The 24,506-nt window shown below is 45.2% G+C and overlaps 1 protein-coding gene across 2 annotated transcripts in view; it reads left to right on the forward strand.

Moving 5' to 3' along the window:
* MAN2A1 (mannosidase alpha class 2A member 1) overlaps positions 1 to 24,506 on the forward strand; it is a 145,459-nt gene that overhangs the window by 102,688 nt on the left and 18,265 nt on the right. For both annotated transcript variants that reach the window (XM_064139924.1, XM_064139925.1), the window contains 3 exons: positions 8,030 to 8,163; positions 9,217 to 9,358; positions 9,891 to 10,024. In XM_064139924.1, the coding sequence (XP_063995994.1) occupies positions 8,030 to 8,163; positions 9,217 to 9,358; positions 9,891 to 10,024 (410 nt within the window). The remainder of the gene's footprint in view (positions 1 to 8,029; positions 8,164 to 9,216; positions 9,359 to 9,890; positions 10,025 to 24,506) is intronic.

Consider the following 24,506-nt stretch of genomic DNA (forward strand, 5'->3'; position numbering starts at 1 on the left):
CCAGGATCCTTAGACTCAGTGGCTTCAGGTTCTGTGTCCTCTTTCCCACATTTCTTCCCACTCCAGAAGGCAGAGGGGGAGTGGGGGATCATGCCTTCACAAGCCAGGATGCATATTAGGCCTATCTGTGGCCTTCCACAAGCAACTGTAAATAACACAAATCAGAAAAAATAATTTTAGAAATATCTTAAAAATATATAGTTTCTTTCATAGCTTCAAAGTTACAACAAAATATCTCCTGAAAAATGACAAAAAAGATGTTGCTTATTAGCAGAATTAATATTGAAGTCTGATTTACTTACTCCAGTGCCACAGGCATGCTTTAGTTAACAGTGAGCTTCCTCTTAATCTCTTTTATCTGCTGACAGAATCATCTGTTCTGGTAGAGATGCCAGGACTGAACACTGGCTTACTGACAATTAGGACCTAACTTCCTATCAGTTTTGCTTGGGTTTTGTTCAGTAAGAATTTGATTTTATGTTTCTCTGCTGTTCAACTACTGATTTCACAAAGAGTCCTAGAACAGTAACTATGGAAACTCTCTACCTTTCTGTGATTAAATTGGCCAGTGAAAAAGTAAAAGCAGGAGGAAATCGTGGTGCAGTTGTATTAACTTGGAATCAGAGAGTCATAAAGGTTGGAAAATACCTTTAAGATCAAGTCCAACCATCAATCTTACACCACCATGACCACTAAACCATGTCCAGGAGTGCCACCTCCACGCTTTTTTAATGCATCCAGGGATGATAACAGTACCACCTCCTTGGACAGCCTGTTTCAATGTTTGACCACTCATTTTTCCTGATGTTCAATCTAAATCTCCCACGTCTCAACTTGAGGCCATTTCCTCTTGTCTTGCTAGTCACAGTATCACAGTATCACCAAAGTTGGAAGAGACCTCACAGATCATCAAGTCCAACCCTTTACCACAGAGCTCATGGCCAGACCATGGCACCAAGTGCCACGTCCAGTCCTGCCTTGAACAGCTCTGAGCTGCATTTCTCTCTAACCTCACCCTCCGTCTCTCTGATTAATCCACTTTGCTTCCTAACCCCATTGGCCAACCCTCCATTCTTCCTTGGGGCACAAGACAACGTCTAGGGTAAGGTAGAGGGGTGGGAGAAGGTGGAAGGGCACTTGGGAGCCCCTCCTGGGGACTCAGGTTTCTGAGAGGGCTGTTGTGTTTCTGTATCACCTTTTACCTTGTCTATTTCTGTCTATAACTGTACATAACTGTAAATATCTGCTTGTATGTTATGCCAGCTGTAAATATAAGCTTCATTCAATTTCCAGAGCTGGCTGAATCTAGTCTGGGTGATTTCTGAAGTGTGGGGGAGAAGGGAACACCCAAACCACTACATTTTTACTCAGGATTGTGAGGGTTTTAATAGATATGGCTAATATTTAAAATGAGCCTAGATGGAAAAAAATCTGCATACCTTATGGTCAAGCTGTGCTAGGTTGTCAAATATATTAAGTTAGTTTGTTGTGTGTGTTCTGGTAAATTGAACTTCTTAGCAAGGAGGGAAATTAGATTAAAAGAATGTTTATTGTAGTATAGAGAAGGGGGAAAACCTGAACTGTCTTTTAGGTTAGGGTAAGGTTGTTTTAAGTTTGTTTATTTTTTAAGTACTCGTTTTTCTTATATTTAAGTGCCTCCCAGAAGTAGTATGCTTCATTTGTCAGTGAAAATCACTCACTACCAGTTCTTAACACATAATTTGTGTATGCAATGATTTCAATTTCAAGAAGATATCTTGATTTTCTACAAGATGTGTGCAGTAACAAGGAGGTGGAGTCGACATCCCTAGGCGTGTTGAAGCCAAGCCTGGCTGGGGCACTTAGTGCCATGGTCTGGTTGATTGGACAGGGCTGGGTGCTAGGTTGGACTGGATGAGCTTGGAGGTCTCTTCCAACCTGCTTGATTCTGTGATTCTCTATAGATGTGTGTACATACTTCTTATTTTTATTAATTATTTGATACTCTTGTGTAACCTGTATGCTTGCCAGGAAATGGAAAGCCTGATTGTATGACTCACCTAGCTGTTTGATAGTACATCCAAGACCTTCAGATCCTTCTCCAATTTGGAAAAAAAAACTCTTTTTTTTCCACTTTTGACTGTAGTATTCTATTGATATTGGCCAGACTATAATAAGACTTCATGGCTCTGTTCAGTAATTGATCAGTGAGGGAATTTTACCTTTTTCTGCTTCCACTGGCATCCAATTTTGATATCAGCATGACTTTGTTTTTTTTTCAATCAGAAGATTCTTATTTCATTGTAATTTATATTGTATTAAATTAGAAAAGAATTGAGAATAGTTCATAGTCTGGTAAATTTAAAATTGTAAACTAAAATACTGCATCCTTGTTTAGCTTGGAGAAGGGGAGGCTCAGAGTGATCTCATTGCTGTCTACAACTACCTGAAGGGAGGCTGTAGCCAGGTGGGAGTTGGTCTCTTCTGCCAGGCTACCAGCAATAGAACAAGGGGACACAGTCTCAAGTTGTGCCGGGGGAGGTCTGGGCTGGATGTTAGGAGGAAGTTGTTGGCAGAGAGAGTGATTGGCATTGGAATGGGCTGCCCAGGGAGGTGGTGGAGTCACCGTCCCTGGAGGTGTTTGAGCAAAGACTGGATGAGGCACTTAATGCTATGGTCTAGTTGAGTGGCTAGGACTGGGTGATAGATTGGGCTGGATGAGCTTGGAGGTCTCTTCCAACCTACTTGATTCTATGATTCTATGGTCTTGTTGATTGGCTAAAGGTGGGTGCTAGGTTGGGCTGGATGATCTGGAGGTCTCTTCCAACCTGGCTGATTCTATGATTCTATGTATTTGTGCTTTAATAACTCTGCTTTAAAATAACTCACAACTAAGTGTGTCAAGAGTGGGGCATATAGGTTTGCTTTTTCCAGACTGGGTCTGGGAAAGTAAAAATAACTGTGTGAACCTTTTTCATGATTGTTTTTTGTTTCAGTATTTACCACTGTAGATAACATTTAACAATTGCTGGTACTGCTGCAGGTGGCATTCAGGTTTATTTTTTTTAATGAGGAAGCATACAGGGCTTGGTACCCTTTGCATGTGGCAAAAATGCAGTCTTGACACATTAAATAGTAGCGTAACAACTCAGGCAGGAGAACACTTTGAGCATTCTATCAAGTAAAGGATCAGAGTATATTTTTTTAATATAATTTGGCTGAGTAAAGATTTTCTTAAGGAAACATTCTCTCAAATACAACTGCTGAAAAGCTTTGGGAACTGTTTGGAAGGAACAAAGAAGTGGTGCTAAACTCTGTCCGTGTGAGCAGGAATCTAAGAGTTTTATTTGAAGATACGTTGTCCCTCTGCAAAAGATTTAGCAGTTCAGAAGACCAAACTGATGAGCATGCCTCTGGGTCTTGTGTCTGAGATTTTAAAATACTCTCTTCAAGTTTTAAAGGACTAAATAGTTTAATCAGTCCCTCAGTTTTTAACCATAGAATCATAGAACTGACCCGGTTGGAAGAGACCTCCAAGATCATCCAGCCCAACCTAGCACCCAGCCCTATTCAGTCAACCAGACCATGGCACTAAGTGCCTCATCCAGGCTTTTCTGGAACACCTTCAGGGACAGCAACTCCACCACCTCCCTGGGCAGCCCATTCCAATGCCAGTCACTCTCTCTGACAACAACTTCCTCCTCACATCCAGCCTAGACCTCCCCTAGCACAGCTTTAGACTGTGTCCCCTTGTTCTGCCCCTGGATGCCTGGCAGCAGAGCCCAACCCCACCTGGCTACAACCTTCCTTCAGGTAGCTGCAGACAGCAATGAGCTCTGCCCTGAGCCTCTTCTGCAGGCTGCACCCCCCCAGCTCCCTCAGCCTCTCCTCACAGGGCTGTGCTCCAGCTTCATCACCCTTTTCTGGACACCTTCCAGCACCTCAACATCTCTTGAATTGAGGAGCCCAGGACTGGACACAGCATTCAAGGTGTGGCCTGAGCAGTGTTGAGTACAGGGGCAGAATAACCTCCCTCATCCTAATGGCTGCAGTGGTCCTGATCCAGACCAGGATGCCATTGGCTCCACCTGGGCACACTGCTGCCTCATCTTCAGCTACTATCCACCGATACCTCCAGGGCCCTCTCTGCCTGGCTGCTCTCCAGCCATTCTGTCTCCCATCTTCTGTTTACAATTTATCAGACAAGCACAATGTAATTTCATCTCACCTACTCTCATAAGACTACAGAAAGAGTAGAAGCAGTCATACGGGATGATGGTATGCTTCCAGTCCAAACTGTGTCTCTAACTGTATGGAAAGTTTAGGTTCTTTATTAAGTATTAATTTTCAATGCAAATCACTGCAGAATGAAACATTTAATGAACATCTGTTTGCCTCTTCAGATACTTAATCCTTCTTTTAATAATTAAGCATCTTTCCCTGCGTTAGTTGCTGTCACATCTATGTGTGGTTTCCTGACTTGTGGTCCTTAAGGAAGATGCTCCTCATTTTGGTTAAAACATCTGACCAGTTTCCTGCTTAGTGGAACAGTGTCTGTCAAGAAGGGTTGATTTTCTTCCTGTGAATGGCAGCTCAGTCAAGGAGAACAGTGAATGGCTATGTCTTGTTCCAGCCTATTTGCTGATAAAGACAGCACTTAATAGTTCTGTGCTGTTTGCTGCTGATTTACCAGAATCCACATTGCTAGTGGATTCACCAGAACCACAAGTGTGTTCTAGTTAGATTCCAAAGTGGGTCTGGCCCCCTCAGGCCCATGGACAAAGGCAGTAACACTCAGAGTCCTATAAACCAAGATTTCAGTGTCTCCCTTTGTTAATCCCAAAGTACTTAGAGGCCTGAATATAATCCAAAAATTAGATCCTGCTGCTGCATTTCTCCATTGCAGCTGTGCTTGGTTGGAGGCCAGTGGGCATGATATTTCATGAGTGTCCCCATGGGGGCAAGATGTCCCTCTATCACAGCTGCCTAAGAACCTGGGGAGAAGTCTCCCCTTTATCGTACTGTCCTTGCCCAGAACGTGGTGGGAGATGCCAGACCCCACATTCACATATGTAGGAGTGAAGGTTCCTGTGCATCCATCTCACCAGGTTTGACATTAGCAGGGGTACTTAGGTTCTAGCTATTGTTTTCCCAATTGCCCTTGTCAGCCTTGCCTTTAAGACCCCTCCTGCCAGTTCCTTATCTTGAAGCAGCATGCTCTGTCTACACAGTCAAACATATTCCTTGGCCAGCCATGGACCATTTCCCAATTAACCCGTTCCAATCCGTACCATGTCCTAATACAAAACGTTAATGGATAATATGTTACGTAACTTAACTGGCTTCCAATGTCTGCTTAGATAAAAAGGAAAGAGATTAGAAAGGCAAAACTAGACCATGGTGTTCTGGGAGCTGTCACATAGGGGTATTCTGCCGCCTGGAAATTCATGAAGAATTGGTTCAGGACCTGCTGAGCCACCTGGACACCCACAAGTCCATGGGACCAGATGGGATCCATCCCAGGGTGCTGAGAGAGCTGGCAGCTGAGCTGGCCAAGCTGCTCTCCATCATTTTCCAGCAGTCCTGGCTCACCGGAGAGGTCCCAGGAGACTGGAAACTGCCAACGTGGTCCCCATCCACAAGAAGGGTGGGATGGAGGAACCTGGGAACTACAGACCTGTCAGCCTGACCTCAGTGCCAGGGGCACTGATGGAGCAGGTTATCTTGAGGGTGATAAGAGCGCACCTGAGGGATGGCAAAGGGCTCAGGTCCAGCCAGCATGGGTTTAGGAAGGGCAGATCCTGCCTCTCCAACCTGATCTCCTTCTATGATCAGGTGACTGCTTGGTGGATGTGGGGAGCCTGTGGATGTGGTCTGTCTGGACTTCAGCAAGGCCTTTGACACTGTCCCCCACAGCAAACTGCTGGCTAAGCTGTCAGCCCATGGCTTGGATGGCAACACTCTGTGCTGGGTTAGGAACTGGCTGGAGGGCCGGACCCAGAGAGTGGTGGTGAATGGTGCCACATCCAGCTGGCAGCTGTCACTAGTGGTGTCCCTCAGGGATCAGTGCTGGGCCCCATCCTCTTTAACATCTTCATAGATGATCTGGATGAGGGCATGGAGTCAGTCATCAGCAAGTGTGCAGATGACACCAAGCTAGGGGCAGATGTGGCTGGGTTGGAGGGCAGAAGGGCTCTGCAGCAGGACCTTGACTGCCTGGACAGATGGGCAGAGTCCAAGGGGATGGCATTCAATAGCTCCAAGTGCTGGTGCTACACTTTGGCCACAACAACCCCATGCAGAGATACAGGCTGGGGTTGGACTGGAGAGCAGCCAGACAGAGAGGGATCTGGGGATGCTGGTTGATACTCACCTGAACATGAGCCAGCAGTGTGCCCAGGTGGCCAAGAGAGCCAGTGGCATCCTGGCCTGCATCAGGAATGGTGTGGCCAGCAGGAGCAGGGAGGTCATTCTGCCCCTGTACTCTGCACTGGTTAGACCACACCTTGAGTGCTGTGTTCAGTTCTGGGCCCCCCAGTTTAGGAGGGACATTGAGATGCTTGAGCGTGTCCAGAGAAGGGCGACGAGGCTGGGGAGAGGCCTTGAGCACAGCCCTACGAGGAGAGGCTGAGGGAGCTGGGATTGGTTAGCCTGGAGAAGAGGAGGCTCAGGGGAGACCTTATTGCTGTCTACAACTACCTGATGATCCAACCCTGATGATACTGTGATAATATTCTATAAAAATATATATTTATTAAATTCAATGTTCTGAACTCTGCCACCCCCAGCCACTGTAATATTAAAAGGATCCTACCTGGTTATGAAAGACATTCTAGGATTAATATCCAACTATAACTTATTAATAACTAGCAAGCAGTTCAAACTATAAACAGAGAGAGGAGTTTTTCCCCGTGGCAAATACTGCTTGGGGTCTGTATGCTACTTGCCCAGCAGGTGGGCTGAAAGCTCTTTCTGCTTTATGGCAGGAGACAATAGAATTTACAGAGGCATTAAAGCATTCATCTGTAAATCTTATTAATCATCAATCACCCTCTGGGGCTACATCACAGCCTATGCCAGTGTCCATACTTCAGGGCAGCTTTGCCCATGGACTTTGAGGCTGGAATCCTCCCGGCTTTGGGGAAAGGAGATTCTTCCTGGCTTCTGGGGAAATGACAGTCTCTGACCTTGTGCTGCTGGCTTCTTCTGGGTGCTCTGTCCAGGGATTCTTAGGCAGGACCTAAGGTGCAGAGGCAGGATGTAGTGCTGTCTCAGCACGATTTAATGCTGGCCAGACAGGCCGATCACATGTAGACAATTCAGAGTCTGCTCCTGGTTAACGGCAGTGGCGCTTGCCAGGCAACAGTAGGGCAGCAGGTGTGCAATAGGATGCACAGCTGCACTGGAGTCTGAGCTCCATAGGTAAAGGCAGGCAATACAGGATCTGGTCCTGGTAACTCACCACAGTGGCGTGCAGATGTGCACAGCTGGCTGGGAGACTATGGGCTCCACATACATACAGGCAGGCTTAAGTGAGCTCTGCGAGTGAGTACGCAGGCAGGCAATGCGGGGAGTCTGGGCACGTTGTTTACCTGTGCACCCCTATTTATTCAATGTGGGCTGAGACTAATGGCCCCTTGGCCACTAGAATGACCAATCAGGTTGGCAGTCAGCCAAACAATACCATGATAGGCAAAAGCCACAGGCCTGGACTTTCCAAATATGGGAATCACATGGACCTACACCAGGCAGGCATGAGTTGGGCGTGTGGGGGCTTACACAACCTGGTTACAAACAGGGGTCCTGGGCAGACCAGACTTCATGGCACCAGGCCTATTGTGCCCCTTTTATCCATTTAATGTGTTTACCTCTGGTTTGGGCAGAAAAACATGTCCAGGCAAGGCATAAATAAGCCTATTTTGGGGCCTACAGTCCCTCCACGACAGGAGCTTGGTCATTCTTTTCTATGTGGCAGTTACTTTTTAAAACTGTGAGATTTTTAAATGCCCTTTTAAATATTTTTTTTTTCCCCCACTTCTAATAAATGCAGGTTTGGAAGGCAAATCTCTTGAAGTTTCCAATATTGTGGATATTAGAGGAGAATATAACCGTGAGCTTGCAATGAGGATTTCATCTGACATAAACAGTCAAAACAGATTCTACACTGATCTTAATGGATATCAGGTAATGGTGGTCTACATATGACAAATGCTTGCTGCTGTGTGTCCTGGGTTAGGGTGGATCCTCCCCCCAGTAGAATAAACTCACCACAACACAGATTTTTTTCTTTTTTGAAAAGTCAGGGAAAGATGAAATTGTATTTCTTACAGTTTAAATATGACAGTGCAAGGAGTATGATAACCTTAACGAAGAAGGGGAAGGGGTCAAGTGGCAGCGAAGCAGCAAAGCAGCAGCAGCCAAAACAGCAGCAGGGGGGATGATAGCAAGGGGTGCAGCTCAAGTGGGAAGGTACAAGCTGTGCTTCTAGACATAAAGCTCTTGATGCTCCAATGGAATTGTATTAACTTCTCCATTGTTGCCACTCTATGGTCTATACCTAGAGGGGTCACCTCCCCCCTATGTCTGAGCTAGAAATCTAACTCAAACAGCCACAGTGATTAATTCTTGAAGAGTAGTAATTGTTCTATTGGTAATGCATCTGATGAAGTATAGTGACTATTTTCTTAGCTTGGACTCTGCAGGACACAAAAAGATTTGTTTTCTTATAAAAAAAGAATTATTTTCTTTACCTTCTTTCCTGCAAACAGTTTTGCAAATACATTAAAAGACATACTTGCTGAGTAAGAGACTACTTTTTTCCCAGTTAGTGTGTAGGGAATATTTAAACATGAAAATCGTTTTGATTCTATTCATTTGTTATGCACCATTTGAAAATTCCACTAGCACTTTAAGAAGTTCCATTATAAGCCAACAACTCCTTTTCTGTTACTTTGAATCTGTTCCCTGCTTGCTGTCTAGAGGAGAAAATTTGGTTTCTCATTCTAGACTTGTGATAATTGCTTCTTCAGTGTGTTCCCTTGATGAATCTTTCACTTTTATTTAAGTGTTCTTTGATCTAAAGGTACACTGAAGGTATGATTTCCAAAATTCAATCTCAAAAAAGCTAAATAATACAGGTTGTGCTTATAAAGCACATGGAATAACTGTCTGAAAAAGTCCCTAAAATATAATGGATAATAATAATGTATTCTACTGAAGTTCACATTCATATTGCAGATCCAGCCCAGACTGACAATGAGCAAATTGCCTGTTCAAGCAAATATCTATCCTATGACTACAATGGCTTACATTCAGGATGTTGGTGTTCGTTTGACGCTTCATTCAGCTCAGTCTCTAGGTGTTGCAAGCATGAAAAATGGTAAGTTGAAGATGATAGATATTATAAAGACCTGTCCTATGCGATTGTCTGGAATTGTGCATTCAGAGATAACCATGCATGCTAGTGTTTGAAGAAAGGAAATAAATTTCTCCAGTTGTGCCAAGCTCTCTATATGCAGGGAGACTGAAGTTGTCATTGTCAGTGGAAGATCTGTGTCAAACCAGAAACAGAGAAGAGAGATCACAAAAAAAGGAAAATGAGCAAGAAATTGTCAGAACCAGATATTCCTCACCCAAGAAATGTGATGGAACTGAAGAATGAAACAGCAGAACTCAGTGGTTTGTTCTCTTTTGTACAGTGGTGGCTCTTACAGTGAAAACCTGCAGAACCGTCTGCTGAAAGGCAGAAGATTATAAACAGCCGAAGCCTAGTGTTATAAGCTGTTTTCTTAATCAGTCCCAACAATATGGATCTGCTATTCTTGATAAATGAAATATCAGGGTGTTTTTCTCACATACACCAAGCTTTACATATTCTCATTACCAGTATAATCTTTGTATTGCTCTTTCAGGTCAGTTGGAAGTGATCATGGATCGTCGACTTATGCAGGATGACAACCGCGGCCTTGGACAAGGTGTTCAAGATAACAAGATTACAGCTAATCTCTTCCGACTTCTCCTGGAAAGGAGACATGGAACTGATGTGGTAGGATTCACTGTCTAGAATTTTCTGGCTAACAAAGATATAAAAACTTATTTTGGTTGCAGCAGCAAGCAGTGAACTCAGTGAAGAGGTTATCCCATGAGCAATAGTAGTAAGGAAATGGACCTTCTAAGGGAGTTTCATCAGCTTCCTTGCACATTAATATTGTAAAGACTTCATTTTTCACTGTTCCTCACATAAATAACCTGCAGTGTCTGTTTTCTTACGTGTCAACACAACTGGGGACCTGTTGGAGAAGTCTCTTCTGTAGTTTTTAATTTTTCCTGGCTGTTTGTTTTTTTTTGGGGGGGAAGCTTTTAAAACATTGCAATTCAGCAAGACTTTTTAACAAACTGTGATGGTTTGGGCTCTTACCCGCCCCCCCACACTTTTGAGTTTGCCCCAGCTAACTCAGACGGACCCTGGGAATATAGATGAAGCAATTTATTTACAGCTAGCAGAATTTACAAGCAGCTATTTACAATATATACAGTTATATACAATTATATACAGAAATATACAAAGGATAAACAATACAAAAGCACAACTCCCCTCCCAGAAACCTGAGTCCCCAGGAGGGGCTTTCAAACCACCCCAACACCTTCCCCGGTCCCTCTCAACCTTACCCCAGTTCTCAGGAAGAAAAGAGGTGCGGCCAAGAGGTTAGGGAGCAAGGTTAGTAGGAGCAGGGTTAATGAGATGTGACCAGGTCTGAAGGCAAAGGCAGAAAAAAAAGACAAAATGGAGAAAGTTTACTTCTTCTTCCCAGAGCTCTCAGCGTAACTGTGAGAGAAGTTGACATCAGTTGTTTTCATTTCACTGCCTGTTATCTAGTTCTTGTACCAAAACATTCCAGCTTGCTTCAAACTAGCACACAAACTTAACTGAATCTGGACAAAAGATGATAAGTAATTGTGGAGGGAGGGGTGGATTGAGAAATTATACTCTCTATGAAAATTAAATTTAGAACACATTTTAAGTGAAAATATTTACATGCCAGACATAGAAACCCTTTTACTTCATTACTATGCTGGGAGGCTATTTTGTTGTAAGTGGTGTTTCTCCCTTACGCAGATCATCTCTGTTTTTCTTTGAGTAACTCCTCAATTTCCTTTCAATTCTTTGCATTTTTCTCTCCATTTTTTTTCCCCTATCTTTTTTGAGAAGGACAGAAGAAGTACACAGGCAACAGAATCGTGGTGGCAGCAATCAATGTATTTTAAATTGTCACATAGCTAAAAATGAAAGGTTTTGTGCTGAGGTGCTAATGAATATGCAGATAAATTGGAACTAGTTCTGGTTTATAATGGATATCATTAACCACTGTGAAGGGATTATAATATCAAGCTGAAACCTAATTTCCACCATTTAATGATTGCCAGTGTTTCTTCAGGTTGTACATTGTATGGTTTTTCTAGTTCCTCATACTGTGTAACGCCGGCAGCATATTAACTGCATTTATCAGTGTGGCATGCAGATATCTAAGCTAACTTGAAAGAAACTAGCTGGAGTTCTGCACAGTATGGCTTTGACAATAATGAGCATTGCACAGGCTAATCTACCTTTGCAAAAAGAAACCTGCAGAGAGACCTGCACTGCTATAGAAAACTTCTTCAGTACACAGGGTAATTTGTGTTGTATTAAATTAGGATATGAAGCTGGCAAGTAAGAATTATTTGACATGGAAATTTGTTTACTTTGGCAGATCACTTGAAAGAACAGGAGCAGATCAAATCACTGTCATGGTGCTTGCTTTGGTGATCTGCATGTTTGGTATTTTTCATAGAATCATGAAATAGCTGAGTAGAGGGTATCTCTGAAAGGCATCAAGTTCAGTCCCTGCCCAAAGCAAGTGTGTTTTTGTATCAGAACAGACTTCAGAAATTGTCCAAAGGATTAGTCACCTATTCAGGTCATAATGGAGATGTGAAGGCTTAGAGGACATATGGTGCATATCTCCAGAGGAGATTTAGTTACTTCCTTCTAAAATAAAACTAGTCCAGGCACACCAAGACTCCTCTGCCAACCAGAACAGTGCCTGGTTAGATGAGGTTGACCATGTTTCATTTCAGAACAGCACAACTGCTTCAAACCAAATGCTTCAAGCATTCCTTTGGAAAATAGTTTGAGCTTACCTCTATTAGTGCCATGGTCTGGTTGATTGGATAGGGCTGGGTGCTAGGTTGGACTGAATGATCTTGGAGGTCTCTTCCAACCTGGTTGATTCTATGATTCTATTAGAACAAAGGCAGCCTAAACAGCTCTAGGATGTCTGGTTAGGTCAGTATTGACATGCACATACATTTACCAGTGTGTTTGAGATACCTGTCAGACATCTCATTGGAATAACACTGTTCCTTCACTTCTCTTATTAAAATATCCTCCTTTCCTTCATTTTTTGAAAGATTCTGTGCAAGTTGCTGTGGAGAGAAGGGAGACAGGGATCATTGCCTGCTAAATTAAAAAAGTGTTGAGGTGTTTCAGGTGCCTGTGTACCTTCCTTCTTCTTGGCCCCACCTGCTGAGCTTCTAATGGTTTTAAGTAGTGGCACAGTAAATCTTTAAGGGCAGTTGGTTTTTGTGCACCCATGTAGAGACTTGAATAGCAGTATGATAAATCTAGAGGTGTGGGCACAAAGAAGTGCTCTTGGCCCAACCGATAACGGTGTGCGCAATACCCAGAGGCCAAAGTAATACATTTCAAGGAAGCATCTTTCTGGTATTATATCTGCAATCCTCTTTTGCTGTTTTTAAGAGTGTTTTAGTGTTTTGTCACAGAGGGGTATTCTGCTGCCTACGCCAATTGTGGTGGAGGAGAGAGATTAATTGGTGCGAGATGATATTCTATAAAAATATATATTTATTAAACTCAATATTCTGAACTCTGCCACCCCCAACCACTGTATTTAGTAATAAAAATATTCTACACAGTTATGAAAACATTCTAGGATTAATATCTACAGTAGCTTGTTAATAACTAGCAAACATTCAAACTATAAACAGAGAGAGGCGTTTCCCCACAGCTTAATGCTGTTTGGGGTCTACACACTATTCGCCCAGCTGGTGGGCTGAAAACTCTTTCTGCTCTATGGCAGAGGCAACAGATATTACAGAGGCATTAAAGCATTTACTTACAACTCTTATTAATTATCAATCACCCTCTGGGGCTACGTCACAGCTTATGCCAGTGTCCAAACTTCAAGGGAGCTTTGCCCGTGGACTTTGAGGCTGGAATCCTCCTGGCTTCAGGGAAAGGAGATTCTTCCTGGCTTGTGGGGAAATGACAGTCTCTGACCTTGTGCTGCTGGCTTCTTCTGGGTGCTCTGTCCAGGGATTCTTAGGCAGGACCTAAGGTGCAGAGGCAGGATGTAGTGCTGTCTCAGCACGATGTAATGCTGGCCAGACAGGCCGATCGCGTGTAGACAATTCAGAGTCTGCTCCTGGTTAACGGCAGTGGCGCTTGCCAGGCAATGATAAGGCAGCAGGCGTGCAAGGTGTGCACAGCTGGCTGGGAGACTATGAGCTCCACATATATACAGGCAGGCTTAAGTGAGCTCTGCAAGTGAATACGCAAGCAGGCAAGCAATGTGGGGAGTCCAAGCCATCGGGAGAGTCCAGGCACGTTGTTTACCTGTGTGCCCCTATTTATGGGCTGAGATTAATGGCCCCTTGGCGTGAATGACCAATCAGGTTGGCAGTCAGCCAAACAATACCATAATAGGCAAATGCCACAGTGCCTGGACCTCCCAAATATGGGAATCACATGGGCCTAGCACTAGGGAGGCATGAGCTGGGTGTGTGGGGGCTTACACAACCTGTTTACAAACACCTTATACAACATAGACCCTAGGCAGGCCAGACTTTGTGGCACCAGGTCTGTTGTGCCCCTTTTATCCATTTAATGTGTTTACCTCTGGTTTGGGCAGAAAAACATGTCCAGGCAGGATAGGGCAGAAAAACATGTCCAGGCAGGATAGGGCATAAAGAAGCCTATTTTTGGGCCTACAGTCCCTCCACAACATGTTTTGATTTCAAAATTCTTTTGAACATTTGCAAAGTTCTCTGGCTTCCCCTGTACTCAGCACTGGTCAGGCCACACCTTGAGTACTGTGTCCAGTTCTGGGCCCCTCAATTCAAGAAAGATATTGAGGTGCTGGAACATGTCCAGAGAAGGGCAACAAAGCTGGTGAGGGGCCTGGAGCACAAATCCTATGAGGAGAGGCTGAGGGAGCTGTGCCTGTTTAGCCTGGAGAAGAGGAGGCTCAGGGGTGATCTTATTACTGTCTACAACTACCTGAAGGGGCATTGTAGCCAGGTGGGGGGTGGCCTCTTCTCCCAGGTAACCAGTAATAGAACAAGGGGACACAGTCTCAAGTTGTGCCAGGGTAGGTCTAGGCTAAATGTTAGGAAGAAATTCTTCACAGAGAGAGTGATTGGCATTGGAATGGGCTGCCCAGGGAGGTGGTGGAGGCACCGTCCCTGGGGGTCTTCAAGAAAAGCCTGGATGAGGCACTTAGTGCCATGGTCTGGTTGATTGGCTAGGGCTGCCAGGTGCTAGGTTGGACTGGATGATCTTGGAGGTCTCTTCCAACCTGGTGGATTCTATGATTCTCTGATTTGTGTAGCTGTTTCAGATGTGTTAAAGGAAGGGCAGTAGTCTCTTTTGTTTTGTTAGAGGTGCAAACATTTTTAAGTCCATTGTTAGTCAAGAAAGGTAGTTGTTATAACAGGTTAAAAGTAGCCCTGTCAGAAGAATTACCAAAACAATATATGCAACTGATATGTAAAGTCAACTACAATACACTGACTCCTATTTTATTGTCAAGCTCTATTTGGTTTTGACTTGAGAAACCATGAAAGCTACAGGAGAGAGCTTCGATCAGTTGACATCTTTGCCATTACAAGTTTTTCCTCAAGCTCCAAAGTACTTCATTCTGTCTTTTCTGAAGAACAGGATTTTTTCCCTGCTCTTTGGGAAAATGCCCTTTAAAAGGGGTATGCATAAAATGTAAGCATGTGCAATTCTTAGAAATTAATAAAAACACACCAAAGTGAGGCACATTTAATTAGTGTGGAGGTTTTTGATTGTGACAGCATCAACCAAAAGTTTCTTTTAGTTCACATGTCTGAAATACTTTTTTCCTTCCTCAGTCCTGCCTCAAACAGATTTTAAAGGCAGGGTGAAACACATGAATGTCCTGAAGTGTAAGATTGACCTGTCTGGTAGGTGGGTATGTAGAATTCTTAATAATCACTGCCATACTCAGTCTGTGTTCTACTAAATTCCTAATTCTAACATTACCTGGGGTTTGGCTCTTGAATTCTAGCTTACCTAGCTACAAGTAAATACTCATGCTGATGTTGCCTTTGTGCCAAATACTTCAGGTTGATTTGGCTAGATGAACTTAATTGTTATTTTACCCCTAAGCTGGGTGCTGCAAAAGGTGTATGGTGATATTGTTCATTGGGTAAGCTGTGGATATAGGAACCTGGGCAAATCTCATTTAACTTTATATTGTACTCATCTGATTTATTGACAGCTGTGTTCCTCAGCTGTGCTGGTTTGAGGCTAATTGGGATATTTTAATGAGAGAAACTAGCTTGTGGCTGTGAAAAGAAAATAATCACAGGCTCACAGGATATTAGGGGTTGGAAGGGACGCAAGGAGGTCATCGAGTCCAACTCCCCCTGCCAGAACAGGACCACACAATCTAGCACAGATCACAGAGGAAGGCATCCAGACAGGCCTTGAAAGTCCCCAGAGAAGGAGACTCCACAGCCTCTCTGGGCAGCCTGCGCCAGTGCTCTCTGACTCTTACAGTAAAGAAGTTCCCCCTTGTGTTGAAGTGGAACCTCCTGTGCTGCAATCTACACCCTTTGCTCCTTGTCCTATCCCAGGGAGCAGTGAGCAGAGCCTGTCCCCCCAACCATGACCAGCCCTCAGGTGTTTATAAAACATTTATTAAATCCCCTCTCTGTCTTCTCCAGGCTAAGACATGCCAGGTCCCTAAGCCTCTCATCAGGCAGTGCTCCAGTCCCTTCATCATCCTTGTAGCTCTCTGCTGGACCCTTTCCAGCAGATCCCTGTCCCTCTTAAACTGGGGAGCCCAAAATTGAAAGCAGTAGTCAAGATGAGGTCTCAGCAGGGCCGAGGGGAAGCAGAACCTCCCTTGATCTACTGAACACACTCTCCTTAATGCACTCCAAGATCCCATTGGCCTCTGTACCATTCATTGGTTTGCTGAGAGAGATAAAAAGCTATAATGTAAACCATCTTCCCTCACTTTGTCTTTGGACATTGCTCTGTTTGTTTCTCCTTTGATCTGGTCTAATGTCTCTGCTCTAAACTCTCTAGTAATAACTAACACGTAAGCTTTATTGACTTGCTTATTGTGGGGGTAGCTTTGAGCCCTTCTGGGCAGTTTCTTTGTCCAAGAGGGAGTTTGGATTTCTGTATTTCTAATTTGTATGTAATTGTAAATACTTATAAATATTGTGTGTACATTTTGCCATGCTGTAAATACAACTTCATCTTACTTCCCAAGCCCTCTGAGTTAGTTTGGTAAATTTCAAATAGTGTGGGAGGGAAAGTTCCTAACCCACATCATCATCCCTCTGTAGTGTTATTACTGCATTTTGATACAATTTCCACATATATCTTTTTTCTTTCCCTACTAGATGTAACTAACTCTGCTTGTATGTTAATTTTTGTTCTTACAAGCACTTCTTGTCTCTGCGTGATTTTGGCTTCACTCCTAATACCCATTCTTGTTTTTCATCAAAGCTAAATGCATTCCAGTTTTTTTAATTTAAAGGGTTATTATTTAACAGACAATGAAACTGGGTGCATTTATCAATACTTACTCTTCAAAAGAGTAAATGCCTCTTTAGTAGGCTCATTTGTCTTTAGTATAAATTTTGGTTTGAATAAGCATTGATACCTTTTTTATTCTCTCAGCCTTAGGGTGTTGTATTACTGTAAGAATATGAATGAAAACTGGATTTATAGGAAGTTGTAATATCTTGCTTCATCAGTGACATAGTGGGAGAAAAGATGTCCTTCCAGACACACAATTCATACTTCAGGTTTCATACCTCTCCTTGACATGCTTCATTTATGTAACTCAATGTATAGCTTTGTTTCAAGCAGAGAAACAGGTTTCAGTGGCTCAAATAGCTTCTGTGGTTTGAGGGAGGTCATAGAATCAGCCAGGCTGGAAGAGAACTCCAACATCATCCAGTCCAACCTAGCACCCAGCCCTATCCAGTCAACCAGACCATGGCACTAAGTGCCTCATCCAGGCTTTTCTTGAACACCTCCAGGGACAGTACCTCCACCACCTCCCTGGGCAGCCCATTCCAATGCCAATCACTCTCTCTGACAACAACTTCCTCCTAACATCCAGCCTAGACCTCCCCTGGCACAACTTGAGACTGTGTCCCCTTGTTCTGTTGCTGCTTGCCTGGTAGAAGAGGCCAACCCCACCGGGCTACAGCCTCCCTTCAGGTAGTTGTAGACAGCAATGAGCTCTGCCCTGAGCCTCCTCTTCTCTGGGCTGCACATCCCCAGCTTCCTCAGCCTCTCCTCATAGGGTTTGTGTTCCAGGCCCCTCACCAGCTTTGTCACCCTTCTCTGGACACCTTCCAGCACCTCAACATCTCTTTTGAATTGAAGAGCCCAGAACTGGACACAGCACTCAAGGTGTGCCCTGACCAGTGTTGAGTACAGGGGCAGAATAACCTCCCTTGTCCTACTGGCCACACTGTTCCTGAATCAGCCCAGGATGCCATTGGTTCTCCTGGCCACCTGGGCACACTGCTGGCTCATGTTCAGCTACTAGTACCCCCAGGTCCCTTTCTTCCTGGCTGCTTTCCAGCCACTCAGTCCCCAGGGATGGGGGAAGCTAATTTAAAGTCCTAATTAATTAAACTCCTTTTCTTCCACCACATACAGTGGGTTGTTTTTTTTTCCTCATTAAATAACAATGTCTACTTTTTCTGAAAGTATATACTTAGTGATATGATTGTTTCTGTCTGATTACTGAGTGCATTTGCACTTCTCCTGTATATTCATACTGCTTGCATGCATTTCACATGGTAGCTATATACTATGCTGCACATTTATTTACAGTTATCTGCTTTCAGGCCAGCATTGTCCTCCTTTTTATGTCAGGGCACCTTACAACTTAATTTCTTTCAAATACTTTTTTTCATGACACTAAGTGAAAGGTGTGTTGCAGGCATTTTCTAAGAGATAGGTTTGTCTCCAAACTCCATTCATGTGCTACTATCCCAATCTGTAGGGAGTGAATATTCTCACCTAAAGCAAGGCAGCAGCCACTCAGTTTAGCTGGCTTCCAGTGAAGTAAGTGTACAGAGGACAGACTATGATTTCTGGACTTAGTTGTATCTATTCTCTCCAGAGGTGGGGTTTTTTTTGTGTATGTATGTCTACACAGAGTAATTTCTGTCATGTCTGCAGGGATTTACTTTCCTTAACTTGCATTTATTTGTTGTCTTTTGTGTATACCTGTCCAGCAGGTCCAGGTATACACGTTTAAAGAGAATTTTACTTCAGTAGTATTTATAACCTTCAAGATTGGTCTTTACTTTTAACTTATGTGCACCACCAAAACAAGAGGATGGATGTTTTTAAGGTCTTCTCTCAGCTTATCTGAGATGAAGGTCTTAAATCTAAACTTCACTGTACTACTTCTAGGAGGGCCTCCTTGTTCTTGCTGCAAGCTCTGGCAGTAGTGCAGAATCCTTATTAAAGGAAGGAGAAAGGCTGCAAGTTCAACTTCTGCACTCAAATGAAGTAACTCTCAAGGGATAATCTCCTTGCATGCAGAAGAAGCAGTTTCTGTCAGCAGTAAGGATGTCACACAAACATTTGACTTCCAGGGGAGATACCCTTTCTGGAGGACAAAACTTAGGAGATAACATTGCACAGTTTCTGTCATTGTCATGTTTAGTGACCTACTTCCTCATCAAAGCAGAGCTCCAGAAAACTTCTGGTCACCATCTTCTGTTATCGTTTGGAACAGGATAAGCTCTTCTCAGTTAAAGAAAACAGTATCTAACACTCTGCCCTTACATGGCTCTGCCATGGGTCATTTATTGAGACATTAAGTCCTTTCTTGTTCCTTCTACGCCATTGCCAAACAATGTAGTAAACACTGCAAGAAAAATCAGAAAAGAAGAAATAAAGTCGATAGGAGAAGCTGTAACTGAGGTAGAGAATAGTTTTATTCATTAAAAAAGCATGTCATGCTCTCTTACCTGCTCTTGTGATCCTTTTCTTTACCAACCTGTCAGCCTCACCTCTGTGGCCAGGAATATCATGGAACAAAGCCTCTTAGAAGGACAGGGAGGTGATTTCAGACAGCTAGCATGGCTTCACCAAGGGCATGTCCTGTCTGACTGAGCTGGTGGCTTTCTGCAGTGGAGTGACTACAGCAGTGAACAAGGGAAGGGCCATGGATGTCATCTACCTGGACTTCTGTAAAGCCTTTGAAACAATCCTCTACAACATCCTTCTCTCTAAACTGGAGAGATATGTGTTTGATAGGTAGTGGATAAGTAATTGGTTGGATGGTTGCATCCCAAAGGTAATGGTCAATGGCTTGAAGTTGGAGATGGGTGACTGGTGATGTCCTTCAGGGATCTGTACGGGGACCAGTAGTGATCAACATCTTCATCAATGATATAGACAGTGAGATTGAGTGCACCCTCAGCAAGTTTGCTGATGGCCAGCAGACAAGGATGGGGTGCTATCCAGAGGGACCTAGATAGGCCAGAGAAGTGAGCTAAGGGGAACCTCATAGTGCTCAATAAGGCAAAGTGCAATGTCCTGCACCTGGGTCGGGCACTCCTCATTATCAGTACCTGCTGGGGAACGGTGAGATTGAGAGCAGTCCTGAAGAGAAGAATTTGGACATGAAAAGCCAGACATCAGCCAGCAATGTACACTTGCAGCCCTGAAGGCCATCTGCACCATGGCCTGCACCAAAGAAGTGTGCACAGCAGATCAAGACAGGTGATTCTGCCTCTCTTTGCTCTGGTGAGGCCTCACCTCAATCATTTCTGGAGTCTTCAACACAGGAAGGACATGGACCTACTGGAGCAGGTCGAGAGGAGAGCCACAAAGATGATTAGAGGGCAGGAGTACCTCTTCTACAAAGACAGGCTGAGAGAGTGGGGTTTGTTCAGCTTGCAGAAGAAAAGGCTCTGGAAAGAATTTAAACTGCATTTCAGTATCTGAAAGAGACCTACAAAAAGAGGAGGAACTGTTTACAAGGGCATGTAGCAGTAGGGCGAGGGGCAGTGGTTTTAAACTAGAGCAGTGTAGATTCAGCTTGGATATTAGGAGGAAGTTTTTCACAATGAGGATGGTGAAATACTGGAACAGATTGCCCAGATGGTGAGTGAAGTGAAGCTGAAAGGTTGCCTTGGCTACAGTGACCATGAAATGGTAAACTTTAAGATCCTCAAGGCATCAAGGAGGCTGCACGGCAAACTCACTACTCTAGACTTCAGAGGAGCAGACTTCAACCTCTTCAGGGACCTCCTTGGCAGGGTGCCATGGGAAAAAAGACCTGGAAAGGAGGCCCCAGGAAAGCTGGTCAAAGATCACCTTCTCCAGACCCAGGAGCAATGCATCCCAAAAAAGGGGAAGGCAAGTAAGAACACCAGGAGGCCTGCGTGGATGAATAGAGAGCTCTGGGACACACTTAGATACAAGAGGAAAGCCTACAGAGAATGGCAGCAAGGACAGGGAACCTGGGACAAATGCAAAGAAATTGTTCATGCAACCAGAGCTCAGGTTAGGAAAGCAAAAGCACAGCTGGGATTGAATCTGGCTGGGGACATTAAGGGGAACAAGAACTTCTTCAGGTATTAGTGAGAACAGGAGAACTAGAGAGAATGTGGGACCCTTCCAGAAGGGAAATGGAGAACTGATGACAGAGGACATGGATAAGGCTGAGGTGATTGATGACTTCTTTGTCTCAGTCTTCAATAGCAAGGGCTCCAACTACGATGTCCAAGTCCCAGAGAGCAAAAGTAAGGCCTGGGAGAAGGAAGATCTGCCCACTATAATTGAAGACCATGTTAGAGAGCAATTAATCTGAATATGCACAAGTCACAGTATCACAGTACCATCAAGGTTGGAAGAGACCTCACAGATCATCAAGTCCAACCCTTTACCACAGAGCTCAAGGCCAGACCATGGCACCAAGTGCCACGTCCAGTCCTGCCTTGAACAGCTCCAGGGACGGCGACTCCACCACCTCCCCGGGCAGCCCATTCCAGTGTCCAATGACTCTCTCAGTGAAGAACTTTCTCCTCACCTCCAGACTAAATTTCCCCTGGTACAGCCTGAGGCTGTGTCCTCTTGTTCTGGTGCTGGCCACCTGAGAGAAGAGAGCAACCTCCTCCTGGCCACAACCTCCCCTCAGGTAGTTGTAGACAACAATAAGGTCTCCCCTGAGCCTCCTCTTCTCCAGGCTAACCAATCCCAGCTCCCTCAGCCTCTCCTCATAGGGCTGTGCTCAAGGCCTCTCCCCAGCCTCGTCGCCCTTCTCTGGACACACTCAAGCATCTCAGTGTCCCTCCTAAACTGGGGGCCCAGAACTGAACACAGGACTCAAGGTGTGGTCTAACCAGTGCAGAGTACAGGGACAGAATGACCTCCCTGCTCCTGCTGACCACACCATTCCTGATGCAGGCCAGGATGCCACTGGCTCTCTTGGCCACCTGGGCACACTGCTGGCTCATGTTCAGGTGGGTATCAATCAGCACCCCCAGATCCCTCTCTGTCTGGCTGCTCTCCAGCCACTCCGACCCCAGCCTGTATCTCTGCATGGGGTTGTTGTGGCCAAAGTGCAGCACCAGCACTTGGAGCTATTGAATGCCGTCCCCTTGGACTCTGCCCGTTTGTGCAGGTGGTCAAGGTCCTGCTGCAGAGCCCTTCTGCCCTCCAACCCAGCCACATCTGCTCCCAACTTAGTGTCGTCTGCACACTTGCTGATGACTGACTCCATGCCCTCATCCAGATCATCTGTAAAGATGTTAAAGAGGATGGGGCCCAGCACTGATCCCTGAGGGACACCACTAGTGACAGCTGCCAGCTGGATGTGGCACCATTCACCACCACTCTCTGGGCTCAGCCCTCCAGCCAGTTCCTAACCCAGCACAGAGTGTTGCCATCCAAGCCATGGGCTGACAGCTTAGCCAGCAGTTTGCTGTGGGGGACAGTGTCAAAGGCCTTGCTGAAGTCCAGACAGACCACATCCACAGGCTCCCCACATCCACCAAGCAGTCACCTGATCATAGAAGGAGATCAGGTTGGAGAGGCAGGATCTGCCCTTCCTAAACCCATGCTGGCTGGACCTGAGCCCTTTGCCATCCCTCAGGTGCGCTCTTATCACCCCCAAGCTAACCTGCTCCATCAGTTTCCCTGGCACTGAGGTCAGGCTGACAGGTCTGTAGTTCCCAGGTTCCTCCATCCCACCCTTCTTGTGGATGGGGACCACGTTGGCAGTTTCCAGTCTCCTGGGACCTCTCTGGTGAGCCAGGACTGCTGGAAAATGATGGAGAGCAGCTTGGCCAGCTCAGCTGCCAGCTCTCTCAGCACCCTGGGATGGATCCCATCTGGTCCCATGGACTTGTGGGTGTCCAGGTGGCTCAGCAGGTCCTGAACTAATTCTTCATGAATTTCCAGGGGAACACACTGCTCCCTGACCCCATCCCCCAGTTCAAGAGGCAACTTGCCTCCTTCTCCCTCTTTGCTGTTGAAAACTGAAGTGAAGAAGGCATTCAGGACCTCAGCCTTTTCCTCATCATCAGTTATAGTGTTCCCCTCCTGGTTCAGTAAGCAGTGGAGGCTCTTCTTGCCCTTCCTTTTAGCGTTGATACATTTATAAAAGTGCTTTTTGTTATCCTTCATGGAAGTGGCAGCCTAAGTTCTAGCTGGGCCTTAGCCTCTCTAATTTTTCTCCTGCATAATCTGGCTATCTCCTTAAACACATCAGGAGAAGCCTTCCCCTCCTTCCAAAGGTGATACACCCTCTTTTTCTCCCCCAATTCCTTCAGGAGCTGTTTGCTCATCCAGGCTGGTCGCCTCCCCCTGCGGCTCATCTTTCGGCACGTGGGAACTGCCAGCTCCTGTGCCTTCAAGAGCTCCTGTTTAAAGTAGGTCCAACCATCCTGGACCCCTTTGTTCCCAAGGACTGCTGCCCAGGGGACTTTGGAAATAAGTTTCTTAAGCAAATTGAAGTTTGCCCTCCTAAAGTCCAAGGTGTAGGTTTTGTTGTAGTGCCTCCCTACCTCCCTGCATATTGAAAACTCCACTAACTCATGATCACTACACCCCAGGCAGCCTCCCACTGCCACATCTCCTACCAGCCCTTCTCTGTTGGACAGCAGCAGGTCAAGCTGAGCTTGACCCCTAGTAGGCTCACTTAACAGCTGGGTCATGAAGCTGTCCTCCATGCACTCTAGAAATCTCCTGGTCTGCCTCCTCTCTGCTGAATTAAGTTCCCAGCAGATATCTGGCAGGTTAAAGTCACCCACAAGGACAAGATCAGAAGATCTTGAGACAGCCTCCAACTGTTTGTAAAATATCTCATGGGGCTGATGAGATCCACCCTCAGGTCCTGAGGGAACTGGCAGATGAAGTTGCTAAGCCTCTGTCCATCATATTTGAAAGGTCATGGCAGACTGGTGAAGTTCCTGCTGACTGGAAGAGGGCAAACATACCACCCAGCTTCAAGAAGGGATAGAAGGATGACCCCAGAAACTACAGACCAGTCAGTCTCACCTCTGTGCCTCGCAAGATGATGGAGCAGATCCTCCTGAAGTCTCTGCTGAGGCAAATGGAAAACAAAGCAGAGGTGATTGGTGGTAGCCAGCAATGGTTTAATCAAGGGCAAATCATGCCAGGCAAATCATGCCAGGCAAATGTGATGGCTTTTTATGATGAAGTCACAGCAACAGTGGACCAAGGAAGGGTAACTGACATCGTCTACATGGGCTTGAGTAAGGTATTTGACTCTGTCCCACATGACATCCTGGTCACCAAACTGGAAAAACATGGACTTGATGGCTGGAGAACTGCTGGATAAGGAATTGGCTGGATCATGGCACGCAGAGGTGGTGATCAATGGCACAATGTCCACCTGGAGACCAGTGACAAGCGGTGGCTTGTAATGACAGGACAAAGGGTAATGGGTTTAGACTGTAAGAGGGGAAATTCAAACTGGGTGTTAGGAAAGGGTTCTTTCCAGTGAGGGTGGTGAGACACTGGCACAGGTTGCCCAGGGAGGCTGTGGAGCACAGCCTCCCTGGAGGTGTTCAAGGCCAGGTTGGATGAGGCCTTAGGTGACCTGTTCTAGTGGGAGGTGTGCCTGCCTATGGTGGGAGGTTGGAACTAGAGGATCTTTGATGTGTCCCTGCTAACTGCAAGGAGGTTGGGCAAGATTACC

This window comes from Pogoniulus pusillus, chromosome Z, assembly GCF_015220805.1.
Source record: "Pogoniulus pusillus isolate bPogPus1 chromosome Z, bPogPus1.pri, whole genome shotgun sequence".
Lineage (NCBI taxonomy): Eukaryota > Metazoa > Chordata > Aves > Piciformes > Lybiidae > Pogoniulus > Pogoniulus pusillus.